Source organism: Oryctolagus cuniculus, chromosome 12, assembly GCF_051225735.1.
Source record: "Oryctolagus cuniculus isolate XC-2025 breed Fujian yellow rabbit chromosome 12, ASM5122573v1, whole genome shotgun sequence".
Taxonomy (NCBI): Eukaryota; Metazoa; Chordata; class Mammalia; order Lagomorpha; family Leporidae; genus Oryctolagus; species Oryctolagus cuniculus.
In genome coordinates this window covers 75,225,547-75,243,497 of record NC_142878.1, presented here as the reverse complement: position 1 = coordinate 75,243,497, position 17,951 = coordinate 75,225,547, and the positions used below count along the sequence as shown (strand labels likewise).

Sequence of the window (17,951 nt, the reverse complement as noted above, 5' to 3'; positions counted from 1 at the left end):
CTCTAAAACCCTTCCTGTATACCGTGCTTCTCTGGAACCTAATTTTTCATTGTCTGCTTCTTTTTCAAAAGAACCTGTGAAATCCCTATTCTTACTTCCTTTTATGTGTGTAACACAGCCTGTGCATAAATTGCCAAGAGCAATGACTTCATCATAATTTGTTGTTCACCACTTAGAGATGAACTAGCTCTCAAAAAATCCTGGTGTTGAACATCCCTACATGCCAAGACCTTTAAAAGAATCTCTCTTCCCCTTGGCTGGTGCTCAGCTGCTGGGTACATATTCCATGTTACTCACTTATAGACCTCTGTGTTCACTGATGTGGAAAAAAATCTCATTGTTGGTAAATTTCCCATTTGTTTCTTCCTAAAATGTACATTTTGGATATTTGAAAAAAATCTATTCATTTTCTTCCCTTATTTTTGGTATTACAGATTTGAAACATTTGAGATAAATAGTTTTGAACAGTTTTGCATAAATTATGCAAATGAAAAGCTACAACAACAATTCAATATGGTAAGAATTTTCTTCCTTGAATAATATGCTGCTGTAAATTATTCTCTTTAATTCTTAGTCCTATTTAAAATCCTGGTTCCTGAAATGAAGTCCTGATAGTTATTATGTAGCATTTAAAACAACTAAAATGCTTAAAAACTGTTAATTAGTAAATAATGCAACATTAGAAAAATATTTTATTATCTAGGCAGAATTCAAGATCAATCCTGGATTGCTGTCCAAGAATAATGATAATTTGGGGCTGATAAGTTGTATGAGCAAAGCAGGAAGTGTGTTAGGTAGCAGCTAAGGGAATATGAAGGTTTGAGCCCAGGAATATCCTTTAGCTTGTTATTCTGAAGCTCACTGTATGCGGAGTTATGACTGTCTTAACTCTTACTTGCTGTATTTGTAAAATGATACCTCAAAATCAGAACTTTATGTACTTTCTTTTCAACAGTCTGAACCATTCACTGAGACTATGGAAATGGGAATATTTTGAGAGTGGCTCTTGTGAACCAATAACGTCAGCATCTCTAGAAAATCATCATAGCATTGAGAGATTTGGAGGTGCTTAAAATAAAGGACAACAGGGGCAGCCACTGACTTAGCAGTTAAGACACTGGTTAAAATACCTGCAACCCCTGTCTGAGTACCTGGGTTCCATGCCCTTCTCCACTTCCTGCTAATGCAGACTCCGGAGGCTTAGGTAATTGGGTTTCTGCTACCCACACAGGATACCTGGACTGAGTTTTGGTTCCAGCTGTAGTCCCTGGCTATTGTGTATATTTGGGAAGTGAACTAGCTGGTGGGATCTCTCTCTCTCTCTCTCTCTCAGCCTCTAATAAATAAAAATAAGGAAAAATAATACAGGGCAGGGCAACAACAGTTTGTAATGATGGCAGGCACAGACCCCAGAGATGAACTGCCTGGGTTGGAATCCCACTCTTTGTAGATTATTAGACCTGGGGCACATCAGTTGCTCTCTATAGGCTTTGCTTCATCTGTAAAAAGGAGAGAACACCTGCTGTCCATGGTTTTATGGATCAAGTGAGTTGAGGCCTGTATAGTGCTCATCACTTGCCAGGCACGGTTTCAGGTGTAAGATTAGGGGTGGTTATTAGTATCAAAGAAAGAATAGTAAAAAGAAGTCACCATGGGCATTAGAAGATCAAAGAGAAGGGAACTGGAGGGCAGCAAAGACCTCCTTAATGTCCTCATCTTATAGCAAGAAAGGTAAAAAAGTATGTCATTAGTGGATAAGCAAAAAAGGAGGTTTAAAGCTATTGTGTTGTTTTAAAATTAGTAAAAATCAAGAGAGGATCTGAAAGTAGAAATATTGGAAGGTTAGCAAAAGAGCAGAGGAGAGGCAGTGCATATGAATTTAGCCTCATCTACCTTATCATGAAATCATTAGATAATGTTTCAAATTGATAAATCAGAAATAAACTGATAAATATATCCCATAATTTCTTTATCCAGCCTTCTTTTGATGGGCATTTAGGTTGATTCCATGTCTTAGCTATTGTGAATTGAGCTGCAATAAACATTGAGGTGTAGATAGCTCTTTTATTTGCCAATTTAATTTCCCTTGGGTAAATTCCAAGAAGTAGGATGGCTGGGTTATGTGTGGTAGGGATATATTCAGGTTTCTGAGGACTCTCTAAACTGTCTTCCATAGTCTATTTGCCTTCTAATTAAAAGAACAGAAGAAATTTGCTTTTTAATCAGCATGACATAAACATTCATACGAATGACCATTTTTTGACTGAAGTTTATTATAGCTGGTGAGACTGTAAGTACTGCAGATGAGCAAGGATGGCATGATAGAAAGTACAGAATCAAGTGGGGGTGTCCCAGGTGCATTAAGAGAGTATGTATCAGAAATCTCTTTGGTACCTCCGTTTCATGGAGCTAGGGATTCTAGAATATACATGTTTTCTGTCATAGCACAAAAGGCCAGTCTTCCCCCCCAAAATAGAAAGCTGTGTTAGAAAACCAGAAGAGACAAGTGAAGAAAGGTATGTGAGGCCACCACAAAACACACCAAACACTGGAGTTAGAGGAAAGGTTTATTGTAGGGTGTGGGAAGCTTGATGGGCCAGGGGGAAAGGGTGAGAAGGTGAGAGAGAGGAGGAGAGCATAATAGAGAGAGAGCATGTGTTCAGGAACAGGTTCTGTTAAACCTTTGTGTAGGGGGGAGTGCGGGGCAGGTGGAGACTGGCAGGGAAAGAGGCATAGCGAATCCCATTAGGATGGGTGGAGCTGACACTGGTGGTTCTGCCATGGGGCCTAGAACCGGAGATGGGGGCCAGGGCCTAAGATGGTGAGTGAGGCATGGATGGTACCACATAGACTGTGCCATTTTACTAACAAGGTAGAAACCCCTAAGCATGAGCTGTAGCTGTTAACATCCACAAGGACTGGAAGTTGTGCTGCCAGCTGTGTGGGTTGGGACTGCAGCCTGAATCAGGGGCCATGGTTGATTGCCTCTCCCATCTTATCAGCTTAGCCCCCTTATTCATCTTCATAGCTCAGATCACACAGTCCTTGCTCAGGGAAACCTACCCTGACCACCTGTATCCAAACTAGATTAGAACTCTAGCTCCTGTTATTTTCCTTTAAAATTTTGTTACAGCTTGTAATTATATTCCTTGTGGTTATTTGATCTCTGTTTGATGCTCTCACTAGTCTCCAGACCCTCCAAGGGCAGTGGAGTCAGCTATGGACTTTGTGTACATAGCAGACAGCCAATATGTATTTTTGCTTAGAAGAGTGGATGGAGATGAGAAACAGCAGGGACAGTGGCTGAAGCCTTTAGCGTAACTAGCAATGGTTGGCAGTGGTTGCAGCTGCTTGCAGAATTGAATGTAGAATGCGGAAAAGTGAGCCACAGATTCTGACTGTGGAGAATAATCAAGACAGACACAAAAGACCAAGCATTATCTGGGACTGGTGAACTTCTGCACCACAGTCTGTTAGAATTATGTTGTCCTACTGAAAGCATTGTCCTGCACAGTTCAGTGGACTAGAGGGCATCCACTCTGCCTAGTTTTTCAGTGCCACCTTAGTAAGGCTTTCCTGTCCCTTTGTTAGCAGCCTGTGCAAAGTTAAGAAGCCAAAGTACACAGTGAAGTATTGGAAATATACATAATCAAGGGATCACAAAATGTTACATTTATCATCTATTGAAATAATTTACATATCCCAATTTACTTGTTCACCAGGAACCTTGTGCAGCTGAGATTTCGCTCTGTGTGGTTTTTATTTACTTTCTCTGTGTGTAAATCATCCATCACCTCTGAGGCTGTTGTTGCTGGAAGCCATGGACTGTCTCAAATTATGTTGAATCCTCTTAGTATTTTACATAAATGCTGTTTCCTGACTACATTCTTTATGAAAGTAGTCTAGTAATGGCTGCTTTTTTTCTTTTTCATTTCAGCATGTCTTCAAATTGGAACAAGAAGAATATATGAAGGAACAAATTCCATGGACACTCATAGATTTTTATGATAATCAACCCTGTATTAATCTTATAGAATCTAAACTGGGCATTCTAGATTTGCTGGATGAGGAATGTAAGGTAAGTATAATTTTCTACAGTACTTACTCTATCAAAATAGATATATCAAGGTCAAAAGATAAATGGGTTCAGGCAAAGATTTATTTGTATGACATGAGATGCCATTGTGGTAATAATAAGTAGGTGGTCACTCTGACCTTCATTCTGAAAGTTTGCCAAGTCCCAAGTGTTCTAATTACTAGTTAGCCTAGAAAAATATCCCTTCTTGGCTGATTCTAAATTACATGAAAAAATGACATTAGATAGAATTACTATCCCCACGTTTGTTATCAACTTGCTTATATTTAGTACTTTTTGTTCAATAATAGAATGTTTTTAAAGAAATGCAGGAAATAGGGGACCAGTGTTGTGGCATAGCAGGTATAGCTGCTGCTTGCAATCCTGGCATCCCATATAGGCACCAATTTGTAGTCCCTGCTGCTCCACTCCCAATCCAGCTCCCTGCTGATGGCTTGGGAAAAGCAGTGGAAGCTAGAAGCCCCAGTGCTTGGGCCCCTGAACCCTGTGGAAGAAACACCTGACTCCTGGCTTTGGCCTGACCCAGTGCTGGCAATTGCAGCCATCTGGAGAGTGAACCAGTGGGTAGAAGAAGCAGTGGGTAGAAGATTCTCTCTCTCTCTCTCTCTCTCTCTCTCTAACTCTACCTCTCAAATAATTAAATAAATTTTTAAATGTAGGAAACTGTGCAAAAGATATTTTGAGTAATAGTTCCAAATAGACATAATTGAAAAATTGACTAATTGTTCTTTATTACTGACATAAATGATAGAGATGGAATTTTAGCTTTAATATTCGAAGGTGCAACACATTGGAAATTTTTTTCTGCCAAGGGCCGTTTGAATATTCATAACATCATTCACAGGCCATACAAAATTATCCAATTAAAAATCAGCCTGCTGGGCCGGCACCGTGGTTCACCAGGTTAATCCTCCACCTGTGGTGCCAGCATCCCATAAGGGCGCCAGTTCGAGTCCCGGCTGCTCCTCTTCCAGTCCAGCTCTCTGCTGTGGCCCACAGGGGCAGTGGAGGATGGCCCAAGTCCATGGGCCCCTGCACCCACGAGGCCAGGAAGAAGCACCTGGCTCCTGGCTTCGGATTGGCACAGCTCCGGCCTTTGCGGCCATTTAGGGAGTGAACCAATGGAAGGAAGACCTTTCTTTCTGTCTCTCTGTCTCTCTCACTGTTTGTAATTCTATCTGTCAAATAAAAAAATTTTTTTAAAAATCAGCCTGCTATAGATTTGTTGAATTTCAAGTCCCACCTGCTGTTGCCTTGGCAGGGCCAGACCATATAATTTCATCGGCCTTCTATGCAGTGAGTTCCAGCTTACCACAGGTTGATACTCCTAAATATCCAGACTTCTTACAGCATAAAGAACCTGAGCTGATGGGAGCTGGCACTGTGTTTTAATGGGTAAAGCCTCTCCTGTGATGCTAACATCTCATATGGGCACCGGCTTGAGACCCAGCATTCCATATGGGCACTGGTTTGAGAGCTGGCTGCTCCACTTCCTATCCAGCTCCCTGCTAATGTGCTTGGGAAACAACATAAGATTGCGCAAGTGTTTGGGTACCTGTGCTCATGTGGGAGACCTAGAAGTTCCTGGCTCGGGACTTCGGCCTGGCCCAACCCAAGCCCACTTAGAGAGTGAATCAGCAGATAGAAGATCTCTCTTTCTCTGTCTGTCTCTTTCTAAATAAATAAATAAATCTGGGCCGGCACCGCGGCTCACTAGGCTAATCCTCCGCCTTGCGGTGCTGGCACACCGGGTTCTAGCCCCGGTCGGGGCGCCGGATTCTGTCCCGGTTGCCCCTCTTCCAGGCCAGCTCTCTGCTGTGGCCAGGGAGTGCAGTGGAGGATGGCCCAAGTGCTTGGGCCCTGCACCCCATGGGAGACCAGGAAAAGCACCTGGCTCCTGGCTCCTGCCATCGGATCAGCACGGTGCGCCGGCCGCAGCACGCCGGCCGTGGCGGCCATTGGAGGGTGAATCAACGGCAAAGGAAGACCTTTCTCTGTCTCTCTCTCTCACTGTCCACTCTGCCTGTTAAAAAATTTTTTAAAAAATTAAAAAAAAAAATAAATAAATCTTTAAAAAAAGGGGGGGGGGGACCAGCGCCATGGTGTAATAGGTTAATCCTCTGTCTGCAGCATCCCATATGGGTACCAGTTCTAGTCCCAGCTGCTCCTCTTCCAATCCAGCTCTCTGCTGTGGCCTGGGAAAGCAGTAGAATATGGCCCAAGGACCACATGCCAGACCTGGAAGAAGTTCCTGGCTCCTGGCTTCAGATCAGTGCAGCTCTGGCCATTGTGGCCACCTGGGGAGTAAACCAATGGACAGAAGACCTTTATCTCTCTCTCTCCCTCTCACTGTTTATAACTCTTATCTCTCAAATAAATAAATAAAATCTTAAAAAAAATAAAAAAATAAGAACCTGTACTGCACAGGTTCAATTGAAAGTAAAACAAAACAAAAATTGTCTACCACTTCTTACCTATCAAATATGTAAGCTTAAACTTGCATCCTTTCATTTGATAGCCCAGGTGAAGTATTCCTTATTTAAAATGCTTGGGACTAGAAGTGCTTCAGATTTTAAAACATTTCAGATTTCCATCTTAGGGATACTCAAACCATACTAAATTAATGTTGTACATATATTCTTGATGAAAGCCATGATTTTGTACAACATATTTTAGAGGAATTTGCAGAATTGTGAATACATACACAGGAATGGAACTGCTAGGAATTTAATCTATGAATAGATTTCTAAGAACATCCAAGATATGCATGAATAAGAAGAAAAATTTGGCAGCTATCATAATAACAAAAAACAGGAACTTAGCAGCCATAAATATGAAAGTGCTATTATTATTATTAAGAAGAAGAAGGAGGAGGAGGAGGAAATACACAGAGTATATAGAGTGGTCCCCTTCTTGTACATACCTTAAAAGACAGAAGGAGATAATAATACCTTTCTGAATTACAGAAATATTTCACAATGTGAATCACTGAACAAAATATTAAAAATATTAAAGATGTACATGACAGTTGTAATATTTCATCTTTAACTTGTGGGCTTCTGTTATTTTAAAAGAAGATCAAATATTTCTTTGATGGTTTCTGGTATAGTTAGATTGAGTTGCGCAGAGATTGGGCTGAGTTGCCCATTGGGAAAGTCTTAGTTGTGGTCTTCATTAGTAATTAGTTTTAGACCTCTACAAGAGAAATGTGGGAGGAATAAATTTCTAAACTAAATATAGAAGTTGTTAAGTAAAGCTAAAAATTAATCTGTTGGCAGCTGACACTTGAGAAGTTTCTCAGTATTCACCTTATTTTCTTTCCTTGTTTCCTGAATGTAGATGCCTAAAGGTTCAGATGACACTTGGGCCCAGAAATTGTACAACACACATTTGAGCAAATGTGCACTCTTTGAAAAACCTCGTCTATCCAATAAAGCTTTCATCATCCAGCATTTTGCTGACAAAGTAAGGAAGCTTTATCTTTTTTCTTTTTGAATACTTAAGTTACTGAGGAGGAAAATCAGTAATCAAGAGGTATTATTTTATCCTTTGCTGATGCCTACATTCTGTCGACCCTATAAGGAAAGCAGTCTTCAGTGTCGGCTTGTTGGTTTTCTCTTCCTTTAACCTAACTTGAATTATATATGAATTAAATATGGGTTTATGATCTTCTGTCTATAAATTTGAAATCTAGGACATTAAAAACCCAAAGTCTTTTTATAAGTTATTTAGTGGCTAAACCTGATCTTTGATCTCAGCTAACTATGGTGCTATATATAGTCTTTATTTATACAAGTTAGGTTGGTTATTTACTTCAGTCTAGAAATATTAATGTGTTGGTTACATGTGGCTGCCTTAAACTCTGCTGGAGGTATTAAAAAATGGTGTGTGTGCATACTGCAACTCTAAACACCTAAAAATTCTAAGTTCTAACGCACAGCATATTCTGAATCAACAGATTCAGAATAGATGTGGACTTGTGTCATCCTTGGGGTTGATTCTCTGGGTCCCTCCCACAAGGCATGCTGAATTGGTGATTCACAAATTCTGTATTCTACTCAGAAAATCAGAACCATGAAATGAATTTATCTTGCGAGCAGGTTGTGGGATAGGTTTTGGAATAAGCTTCCCAGGGTCAACTTTGGGGATTGAGGACTTTCTGAGTCTACCTTCATCATTACCAGAAACTTCAGAATAACTGCAGGACCTCCTAAGTATTTTGTGCTACAGGCTGTGGAGCTCCCTGAGTAGCAGCTAACTGCTGGTGCTGTGGTTTGGGAAGAGGAACAATCCATTCTCACATAGTATGGTTTCACCAAATCCTGCGATATTTCCCTGCCTTCTACCTCTGTCTGTTTCAGACAGCCATTTGCTGTTTGTAATATTTTCTACTTTAATCCCTTCACTCTTTTTTTTTTTTGAAAATTTTTTTAACTTTTATTTAATAAATATAAATTTCCAAAGTACAACTTTTGGTTTATAGCAGCTTTTTCCCCCCATAACCTCCCTCCCAACCGCAACCAACACATCTCCTGCTCCCTCTCCTATTCCGTTCACATCAAGATTCATTTTCAATTCTCTTTATATACAGAAGATCAATTTAGTATATACTAAGTAAAGATCTCAACAGTTTGCACCCACACAGAAACACAAAGTATAAAGTACTGTTTGAGTACTAGTTATACTATTAATTCACATAGTACAACACATTAAGGACAGAGCTCCTACATGGGGAGTAAGTGCACAGTGACCCCTGTTGATTTAACAATCACCCGAGGCTCTTGTCATGAGTCGCCAAGGCTAAGAAGCCTCTTGAGTTCGCCAACTCCGATCTTATTTAGACAAGGTCATAGTCAAAGGGGAAGTTCTCTCCTCCCTTCAGAGAAAGGTACCTCCTTCTTTGATGACCTGTTTTTTCCACTGGGATCTCACTCATAGAGATCTTTCATTTAGGTTTTTTGTTTTTGTTTTTGTTTTGCCAGAGTGTCTTGGCTTTCCATGCCTGAAATACTCTCATGGGCTTTTTAGCCGGATCCGAATGCCTTAAGGGCTGATTCTGAGGCCAGAGTGCTGTTTAGGACAACTGCCATTCTATGAGTCTGCTGTGTATCCTACTTCCCATGTTGGATCATTCTCTCCTTTTTAATTCTATCAGTTGGTATTAGCAGACACTAGTCTTGTTTATGTGATCCCTTTGACTCTTAATCCTATCATTATGACCAATTATGAACTGAAACTGATCACTTGGACTAGTGAGATTGCATTGGTTCATGCCATCTTGATGGGATTGAATTGGAATCCTCTGGCATGTTTCTAACTCTACCATTAGGGGCAAGTCCAACTGAGCATGTGCTGAACTTACATCTCTTCCCTCTCTTATTCCCACTCTTATATTTAACAGAGATCGCTTTTCAGTTAAATTTAAACACCTAAGAATACTAGCAGTCAGGGAAATGCAAATCAAAACCACAATGAGGTTTCACCTCACCCTGGTTAGAATAGCTCACATACAGAAATCTACCAACAACAGATGCAGGTGAGGATGTGGGGAAAAAGGGACAATAATCCACTGTTGGTGGAAATGCAAACTGGTAAAGCCACTATGGAGGTCAGTTTGGAGATTCCTCAGAAACCTGAATGTAACCCTACCACACAACCCATCCCACTCCTTGGAATTTACCCAAAGGAAATTAAATTGGCAAGTAAAAGAGCTGTCTACACTTCAATGTTTATTGCAGCTCAATTCATAATAGCTAAGACATGGAATCAACCTAAATGCCCATCAACAGTAGACTGGATAGAGAAATTAGAATACTATACAGCAGAAAAAAATGAAATCTGGTCATTTGCAACAAAATGGAGGAATCTGGAAAACATCATGCTGAGTGAATTAAGCCAGTCCCAAAGTGACAAATATCATATGTTCTCCCTGATCGGTGAAAAGTAACCAAGCATCTAAAAGGAAACCTGTCGAAGTGAAATGGACACTATGAGAAACAGTGGCTTGATCAGCCCTTGTCTTGACTGTCGAGGAACAGTTTACTACTTCATTCTTTTCAGTATTTTTTTGTTCTACTTAATACTATTGGTTGAACTCTTTAATTAATCCCTTCACTCTTAAGAGGGAACACTCCTTTTGGAAAGTGAATTGGTTTAGAGATACAGTGCATTGGGTCAGCATTGGAGGAGCTCTCTCTGGCCACTGTGGGAGAATAGGGTTAGTGTCTTCTGACTCTGCTTACCCATGAATTGGGAGGATCTTTTAGTCCACACTCAATCAGCACCACCATTGTTTCCAAGGGAAACAATACTGGGAGTATCATCCTTTAGTGTTAACATACTTACCCAGTTTCTCTGAAAAGACTAAACATACCACTTTGCTGAGAGGTGGTCATGGAGCCTGAGCCCAGTGAATATTTTTGTTGTTGACAGTGATATAATCTTTCGAAAAATTTTATTAAGGAGAGTTCTGTTTGTGTTTTCAGGTGGAATACCAGTGTGAAGGCTTTCTTGAGAAGAACAAAGACACTGTTTTTGAAGAACAAATTAAAGTTCTTAAATCAAGCAAGGTAACCATGGATGGACTACTTTAATTGGAATATATTTAATAAAATGTCAGTTACCTAAGCTTAGCATTTTAACAATAATAATGTCTTATCTAACAAAAACATAATTTTACTTTTAGTTTTAAAATTATCAAATACATTACACGTACTGTATGTCAGGTCCTGTTCTAAATGACTTACAAGTGGTAACTAATCTACTTCTTATAAGAAGGTATTACCATTTCTCTTGGGGTGTGCAGGAGGCACCTGAGGCACTGCAACCTCATGCCTCATGAGTTTCAAGTCAAATGAAAACCTAGGCTGTCTTGCTCAGTGTCTATGTCATTTACCACTCTGCAGTATTATCTTTCAGTCTTGCGTGAAAGTGTTGCCCCCGCGGTGGTTCTAGATTCTTGAGCCTTTGGAGAGACTGTGAGAGAAAATAGTCTATCTGCCATGTCATGTTCAAGGGCTATGCTAGAATCAGGGACTTCTGCACTGCATCCAGGCAGGGATTCGGTTCTAGGTTGTCTCCAAGTGCAGTTCCAGGTGTGGCCCAGACCACTTGGAAATTGTTTTCTTAGGCGGTATTATAACACTGCTTCCTAGTGCAAAAAGACTATTCCAGATGGCAAAGAACTGTGATGACTGTACTCCGTAGATTATTAAGTGGATCCCACCTTGACCCTTTGACCTTCAATCAGAAAGGATGGGGAGGGGTGTACAACTTATGTTCATTCTGCAGGGAGCAAGCCAGGGAGCCAGCTACTTGATTCAGCAAAATGAAAGTTCAAATATCCAGTAGAAAAGTAAAAATCAGGGGCTAATATCAAGGCACAGCAGGTTAAGCTGCCACTTAGGATGCCCACTTCCCATATTGGAGTGCTGGTTCAAGTCCTGGCTACTCCACTTCCAATCAAACTCTTGGTTAATGTGCCTGGAAAACAGCAGGTGATGGCTCAAGTACTTGAGTTGCTGCCATCCACAAGGTATACTCCGATGGAGTTCTTGGCTCCTGACTTCGGCCTGGCTTACCCCTAGCTATTGAGGCCATTTGAGGAGTGAACCAGAGGATGGGAGATAGCATGTGTACTCACTGTCTCTCTCTTTCTCTCACTCTGCCTTTCAAATAAATAAATCATTTTTAATTAATTTATTTTAAAGATTTATTTTATTTATTTGAAAGACAGTGTTACAGAGAGATGTAGAGCCAGAGAGAGAAAGAAAGAGAGGTCTTCCATTCCACTGGTTCACTCCCCAAATGACCGCAACAGCCGGAGCTGCACCAATCCAAAGCCAGGAGCCAGGAGCTTCTTCCAGGTCTGGCACATGGTTGCAGGGGCCCAAGGACTTGGGCTATCTTCTGCTTTCCCAGGCCATAGCAGAGAGCTGGATCGGAAGTGGAGCAGCCGGGACTTGAACTGGCACCCATATGGGATGCCGGCACTGCAGGCTGGGACTTTAACCTGCTGTACCGCAGCGCCAGCCCCAAATAAATAAATCTGTTTTTTTTTTTAAAGTAAATGTTTGCTTATGAATTCTTCTTGATTCCTGACTAATTCTCTTTGTTTTTCTGGCTTATTGTGAAAGAATACTTCTATATGACATTTTCATATATGACTTTTGTTTTTAGAATTGAAAATTTTTATTTTCAGTTATTTTGATAGATATTATTATTTGATAATATCATTATTATATATAATAGCATTTGATTATTTGATAGATATTTGATAGTTATTTGATATTTTGATTGCATAAAAACTGAATCCAAGTTTCAGCCCTCAGAAAATGAGTCCAGATGTATAGAAAAAGTCAGTTTTTTCCCTTAACCTGTCAGGTGAACATTTTATGGCTTATAGGATTGATGTGTAAAAGAAAACTCTCATAGTGCCAGTCTCTAAGTATTGTTCAGTTGAAGTTCTCTATCGTTTTGACTTGCAGATAGTGATAGAAACCATGAAAAACTGGTGTATGTTACTCCTTTGCCCACTAATTTAAACAGAACATTAGCAAGCTCTCCTTCTCCATGCATCCATCATCAGTTGTGTCTTTATTCTAACCTGACTGGCTACCTGGCCCTTGATCATCAGAAGGCAGCTTTGTGTTCTCAGGAATCCTGCATCAGTCTGTGTCCGTTGCTGAGCCAGAGTGGGAAGTGTGTATTATTTACCTGTCAAAGCTTGCAGGTAGGACTGGCGCCGCGGCTCACTAGGTTAATCCTCTGCCTTGCAGCTGGCACACCGGGTTCTAGCCCCGGTCGGGGCGCCGGATTCTGTCCCGGTTGCCCCTCTTCCAGGCCAGCTCTCTGCTGTGGCCAGGGAGTGCAGTGGAGGATGGCCCAAGTGCTTGGGCCCTGCACCCCATGGGAGACCAGGATAAGCACCTGGCTCCTGCCATCTGATCAGCATGGTGCGCCGGCCGCGGCGGCCATTGGAGGGTGAACCAATGGCAAAAGGAAGACCTTTCTCTCTGTCTCTCTCTCACTGTCCACTCTGCCTGTAAAAAAAAAAAAAAAAAAGCTCAGTCTTAAGCAGTTCACAGCCTTGTCTTTAGAGAGACCAATCCAAAAAACAAGATGGATATCCAGACATATCTGTTTACTTACCTTTCTTGTTTACCTATCTATCTTTAAATAAGATTGCCCTCTGAGTCAGCAGGGAAATGGATATGTTTTTCAGAAAATGATTTAAGAAAACTAGAGATTTAGTATGGTGAACAAAACAAATGAGATAGACAGAGGTCCCTGTGCTTGTGGGGAGTTGAGCAGTAACCTCTTAATCACATATTTAGATGTCATATCATACAGTAGTAAGTGCTATCAACAAAGTCAAGTGGAGGGGCCGGTGCTGTGGCGGAGCAGATAAAGCCGCTGCCTGCAGTGCCAGCATTCCATATGGGTGCCGGTTGGAGTCCCAGCTGCTCCACTTCTCATCCAGCTCTCTGCTATGACCTGGGAAAGCAATGGAAGATGGCCCAAGTCCTTGGGCCTCTGCACCGTGTGGAAAACCCAGAAGAGGCTCCTGGCTCCTGGCTTCAGATCAGCACAGTTCTGGCCATTGCAGCTATTCGGAGTGTGAATCAGTGAATGGAAGACCTCTCTCTCTCTCTCTCTTTTTCTGCCTCTGCTTCTCTGTGGCTCTGCCTTCAAATAAATAAATAAATAAATATATTTTTAAGAAAAAAACTTAATAAAAAGAAAGTAAAATGGGCCAGCATTGTGGCACAGGAGGTAGTGCCACCACCTGGGACAGTGGCATCCCATATGAGTGCTGGTTTGAGTCCTGGCTGCTCTACTTCCTGTATAGCTCCCTGCTAATGAGCCTAAGAAGGCAGCAGAAGATGGCCCAAGTGTTTGAGACCCTACACCCATGTAGGAAACCCACGTGGAGACACAGATGGAGTTCTTGACTACTGCTTCAGCCTGGCCCAGTCCCACCCACTGCAGCTATTTGGAGAGTAAACCAGCAAATCAAAGATCTCTGTCTGTCTGTCTGTCTGTCTCTGTGTGTGTGTGTGTGTGTGTGAGTGTGTGAGTGTGTGAGTGATTCTCTCTCAGTGTAACTCTGCCTTTCTAGTAAAGAAATAAGTCTTTTTAAAAAAATGAATTAAAAAGGTCCCAAGCAAGAGAGTGATTAAACTTGAGCAGAGGTGAGTTGCAGCATTAGGGTAAATCTGGGAAGGCTTCCCTGAGAAAGCTACATTTGGTCTGAAACCTGAGTAATGGGAAACACCAATCCCAAGGGAAGTGCAGGTTGGGAGAACTGAGACTCAATAAATGGTTTGTTCTTGAGCTGCAAAAGAAGGCCAACGTGAGCCTAGTAGGTGAATAGGGTGTGTAGGACAGGGAGCCACCTCCTGGAGGGAATGCCTTGCAGACTTCACAGAGTGTGGATTTTGTTCCCGTGCAGTGGAGAGTCTAGAAGATTTTCAGGTGAGGAATGATCGTGCTGAGTGGAGTTGATTTGTCGTGAGTAGAGACGAGCATTATGATCTCAAGGAAAGATGGTGGACTGAGATACTGAGGTTGTAGCAGTGGGGATGGCACATAGTTTGTGGATAGGGTCAGCAGTCTTGTTGATAGATTGGGTGTGGAGCAGGAAAGAAAGGCAGAAACTGAGGATGACTGCTGCGTATTTGCCTCGGGCACTGGATGGCTGGCAGTGCCATTTACTGGGTGAAGACTGGTAAAAGACCAGGCACTGGGGGAAAGATTCACAAGGTCAGTTACAGACATTTTGCTTGAGATGGCAAAAATAAGTGGACGTGTTATATAGAAAGTTAGAAATGCAAGTCAGCCTATCAGAGGAGAGCCAAAGCAGGTGGTGGATGTTTGGTAGTCTTGACAATTAGAGGGCGTTTGGAGCAACAAGACTAATAAGATTGCCTAGAGAGAACATGTAGATTAAAACAAATAGTAGAGCTAAGCCAGTCTTTTGGCATTCCGTGTTTTAGAGACTGGCTAGAGGAGGGACCAGGGAAGAAGTCTGAGAAAAGTGGCCCGCGAGAAAGCAGGAACACTGCTTAAAGAAGATATTTTAAAGCAATTTCTGATACAATTTAAAATATACTTGTTTTTTGGGAGGGGTGGGAGTGGGGAGTGGCGACAGGCATTTGATGCAGTCATTAAGCCGCTGCTTGGGACATGCTCTTCCCAAATCAGAGTGTCTGATTGAAGTTCAGAGTGTTCTGCTTCTTATTCACCTTCTGGGGAGGCAACAGGTGATAACTGAAGTACTTGGGTCCTTGCCACCCATATGGAAGTCCCAGACCCAGATTGAGTTCTTGGCTCCTGGCTTCAACCTGATCCAGCCTTGACTGGTTGGAAGATCTCTCGCTGTCGCTCTCGTTCTGGCTCTTGGTCTGGGTCTTCTCTGTCTCTCTTTCACATAAAATGGAAATAAGTTAATTTTTAAGAAAAAAAATCAATGTACAGAATTTTAAATTTATAATCTCTATGAAGAGGAAGACATGTGCTTATCTTGTTTATTCCAAACTCCAGAAACTAATCCATTTTCTGGTAGATACTGTAGAATACTCAGTAAATTGTGTCACTTAACTGTTGAATGTGATATTGCAGCCCAGCTCTCTTAACCATTTCACACAGAAGAGAGAAAAACAAAGATTAGGCGATTGCCAGTTTAGAGCCAGCAATTTATGTGAGAATGATAAGATATCACAGATAAGATTATGGAGTACATTGCCTATTGCTGAATATCCTAGCATCTTTACTGCATGCTAAGTTTTCAGATCTGTTGGGAACTCTTATTTTTCTTCTTTTTAACACAGCTTTAATGATATAATACCATATAATTTTGAAACATTTATTTTATACTTTATAATAAGCAAAGCTAGAATATATTATTTATTCTGTGAAGCCAGGAATATACTTATGTGTAGCAAGCAACCATTGTTAGTACGTATATATGCCATGAATCATTTCCTAAATTACCCTTAGGGTTAATATGTATGTATGTAACAAATGAAATAGTATGGTTTTGTTTCGCAGTGAATGAACTCTCATAAGAAAATTGTTTGTTTGTTTTTTTTTTGGAGATACTTTGTCATTTTTAGTTAACTAATTGGTAGTTATAAATATAAGGTGACTTATAAGAAAGATCAACTTCATTTATATGAGATGGGCACTGTTGTAAAGACACGAACGTATGTCAACATGTTTCTGGGGATTAGTTTGAAGTCTTTTATTTCAGAAACTCTCCTAACCATATTGACTAGTGCCATCCTTGTTTAATATTCATTCATAGCCTGGTAGAATGTCAACTTGATTATAGGATTTATGCAAATTACAAATCACTTGAAAACAAATATAAAAACTTATAGGATAAGGGCAGAGGTTTTTTTTTTTTACATGTTTTTCTACAGTCCAAAATATTTTCATAAAATTATTGGTTCATAATTATTTAAAATCTTATAATACTGAAAAACATTATTTATGACACCCTGTGGAGATTTCCAGTGTTTTTTATTTTTAATTGGCATGTAGTAATTTATAAATCTTTATGGGGTATAATGTGATGTTTAATTTCATGTGTGTAGTACGTAATAATTAGATCAGGCTAATTGGCATCAGGCTTTATCCCTTCTTTATATTGGGGACATTTGTATTCTATTAGTGGTTTTCAGACATTTTATTACCTGCCCGCTGTAGTGATCCCACAGTGCTGTACAACATTAGGAGTTATTCCACCCTGTGCCTATCCTGTCTCCAGCCTTCAGCCCCAACCATCCTGCCAGCCTGTGGTGACCACTGTGCTCCGCTTCTGTGTGTCAGCTGTTTAACTTGCACGTGTGGGTGAGAATAAACATTGCAGAATAAACATTGCGCGTGGTCTTTGTCTTTCTGTGCCTGATGTGTCAGTGCTACTTCCAAGTTGGTGCACAGCATTTGCGTGAGTGGGTAGACAAACGAAGCCGGTGAGTGGATGTTTGGCAAATGACTTACAAGTTTGGACCAGTGTTTTTCTCTACTTGATGATAAAACATTTTATGGAACTGAGGTAATAAGATAGGACTTTCAGTTAGAATGTTGCTTGTAAAATAATTCTGTTCAAAATCAGTAATGTGTTTAGAATGGCTGTGTCCTGGAAATTTAGGTTTCCCAGTGAGTGTAATAGTTTTCCTCTTGTTTCCCTTAAACATAGGTATCAAATTATTGCATTTTCCCACCTACATTTTTGTAGCAATTATCTCACTTTTCGCTCATATTTTTTGACTTTTAAACATAATGATTTCTGTAATGGGACTGTGACAGATTGCTTTAGGAAGAGTCTTTGTTGATTGAAAAAGCTTTGTAACATTTCTACTGTGAAGACTTACTTTTAAATTTGGTCTTAGAGTGTAATTTTTTTTAACTGTTTTTGGCTCAGTTTAAGATGCTCCCAGAACTATTTCAAGATGATGAGAAGGCCATCAGTCCAACCTCAGCCACCTCTTCAGGACGCATACCCCTCACCCGCACACCTGCCAAGCCCACCAAAGGTAGACCAGGCCAGATGGCAAAGGAGCACAAGAAAACAGTAGGGCACCAGGTGAGTTCTGAAACCCATGCTGCCTCATTGCTTCCCTCTGCTTCTCCTGACGCCTTGGGTTTTCCTCCCTAAGCCTGCCAGCTGGGATCCTCAGGCAATGAGAGGTTAGAGCTTTTGTTGTGGGAGCATGAAACACTGGCCACTCGTAATTCTTTAGACCTGTGAATGCTTAGGCCTTTCCCAAAAGGAATTTTCCCACATCTTAATTCTTCTAGTGCACATCTTCTTTCTCATCCACTGCCATCTTTGTTTTGTTCTCTCAGC

The 17,951-nt window shown here is 40.9% G+C and overlaps 1 protein-coding gene across 8 annotated transcripts in view; it reads left to right on the top strand.

Moving 5' to 3' along the window:
* Positions 1-17,951, top strand: part of MYO5A (myosin VA) — a 213,266-nt gene that overhangs the window by 106,381 nt on the left and 88,934 nt on the right. For all 8 annotated transcript variants that reach the window (XM_008268991.5, XM_051822368.3, XM_008268989.5 and 5 more), the window contains 5 exons: positions 435-516; positions 3,938-4,078; positions 7,436-7,561; positions 10,582-10,665; positions 17,526-17,687. In XM_008268991.5, coding sequence (XP_008267213.4) covers positions 435-516; positions 3,938-4,078; positions 7,436-7,561; positions 10,582-10,665; positions 17,526-17,687 — 595 coding nt within the window. The remainder of the gene's footprint in view (positions 1-434; positions 517-3,937; positions 4,079-7,435; positions 7,562-10,581; positions 10,666-17,525; positions 17,688-17,951) is intronic.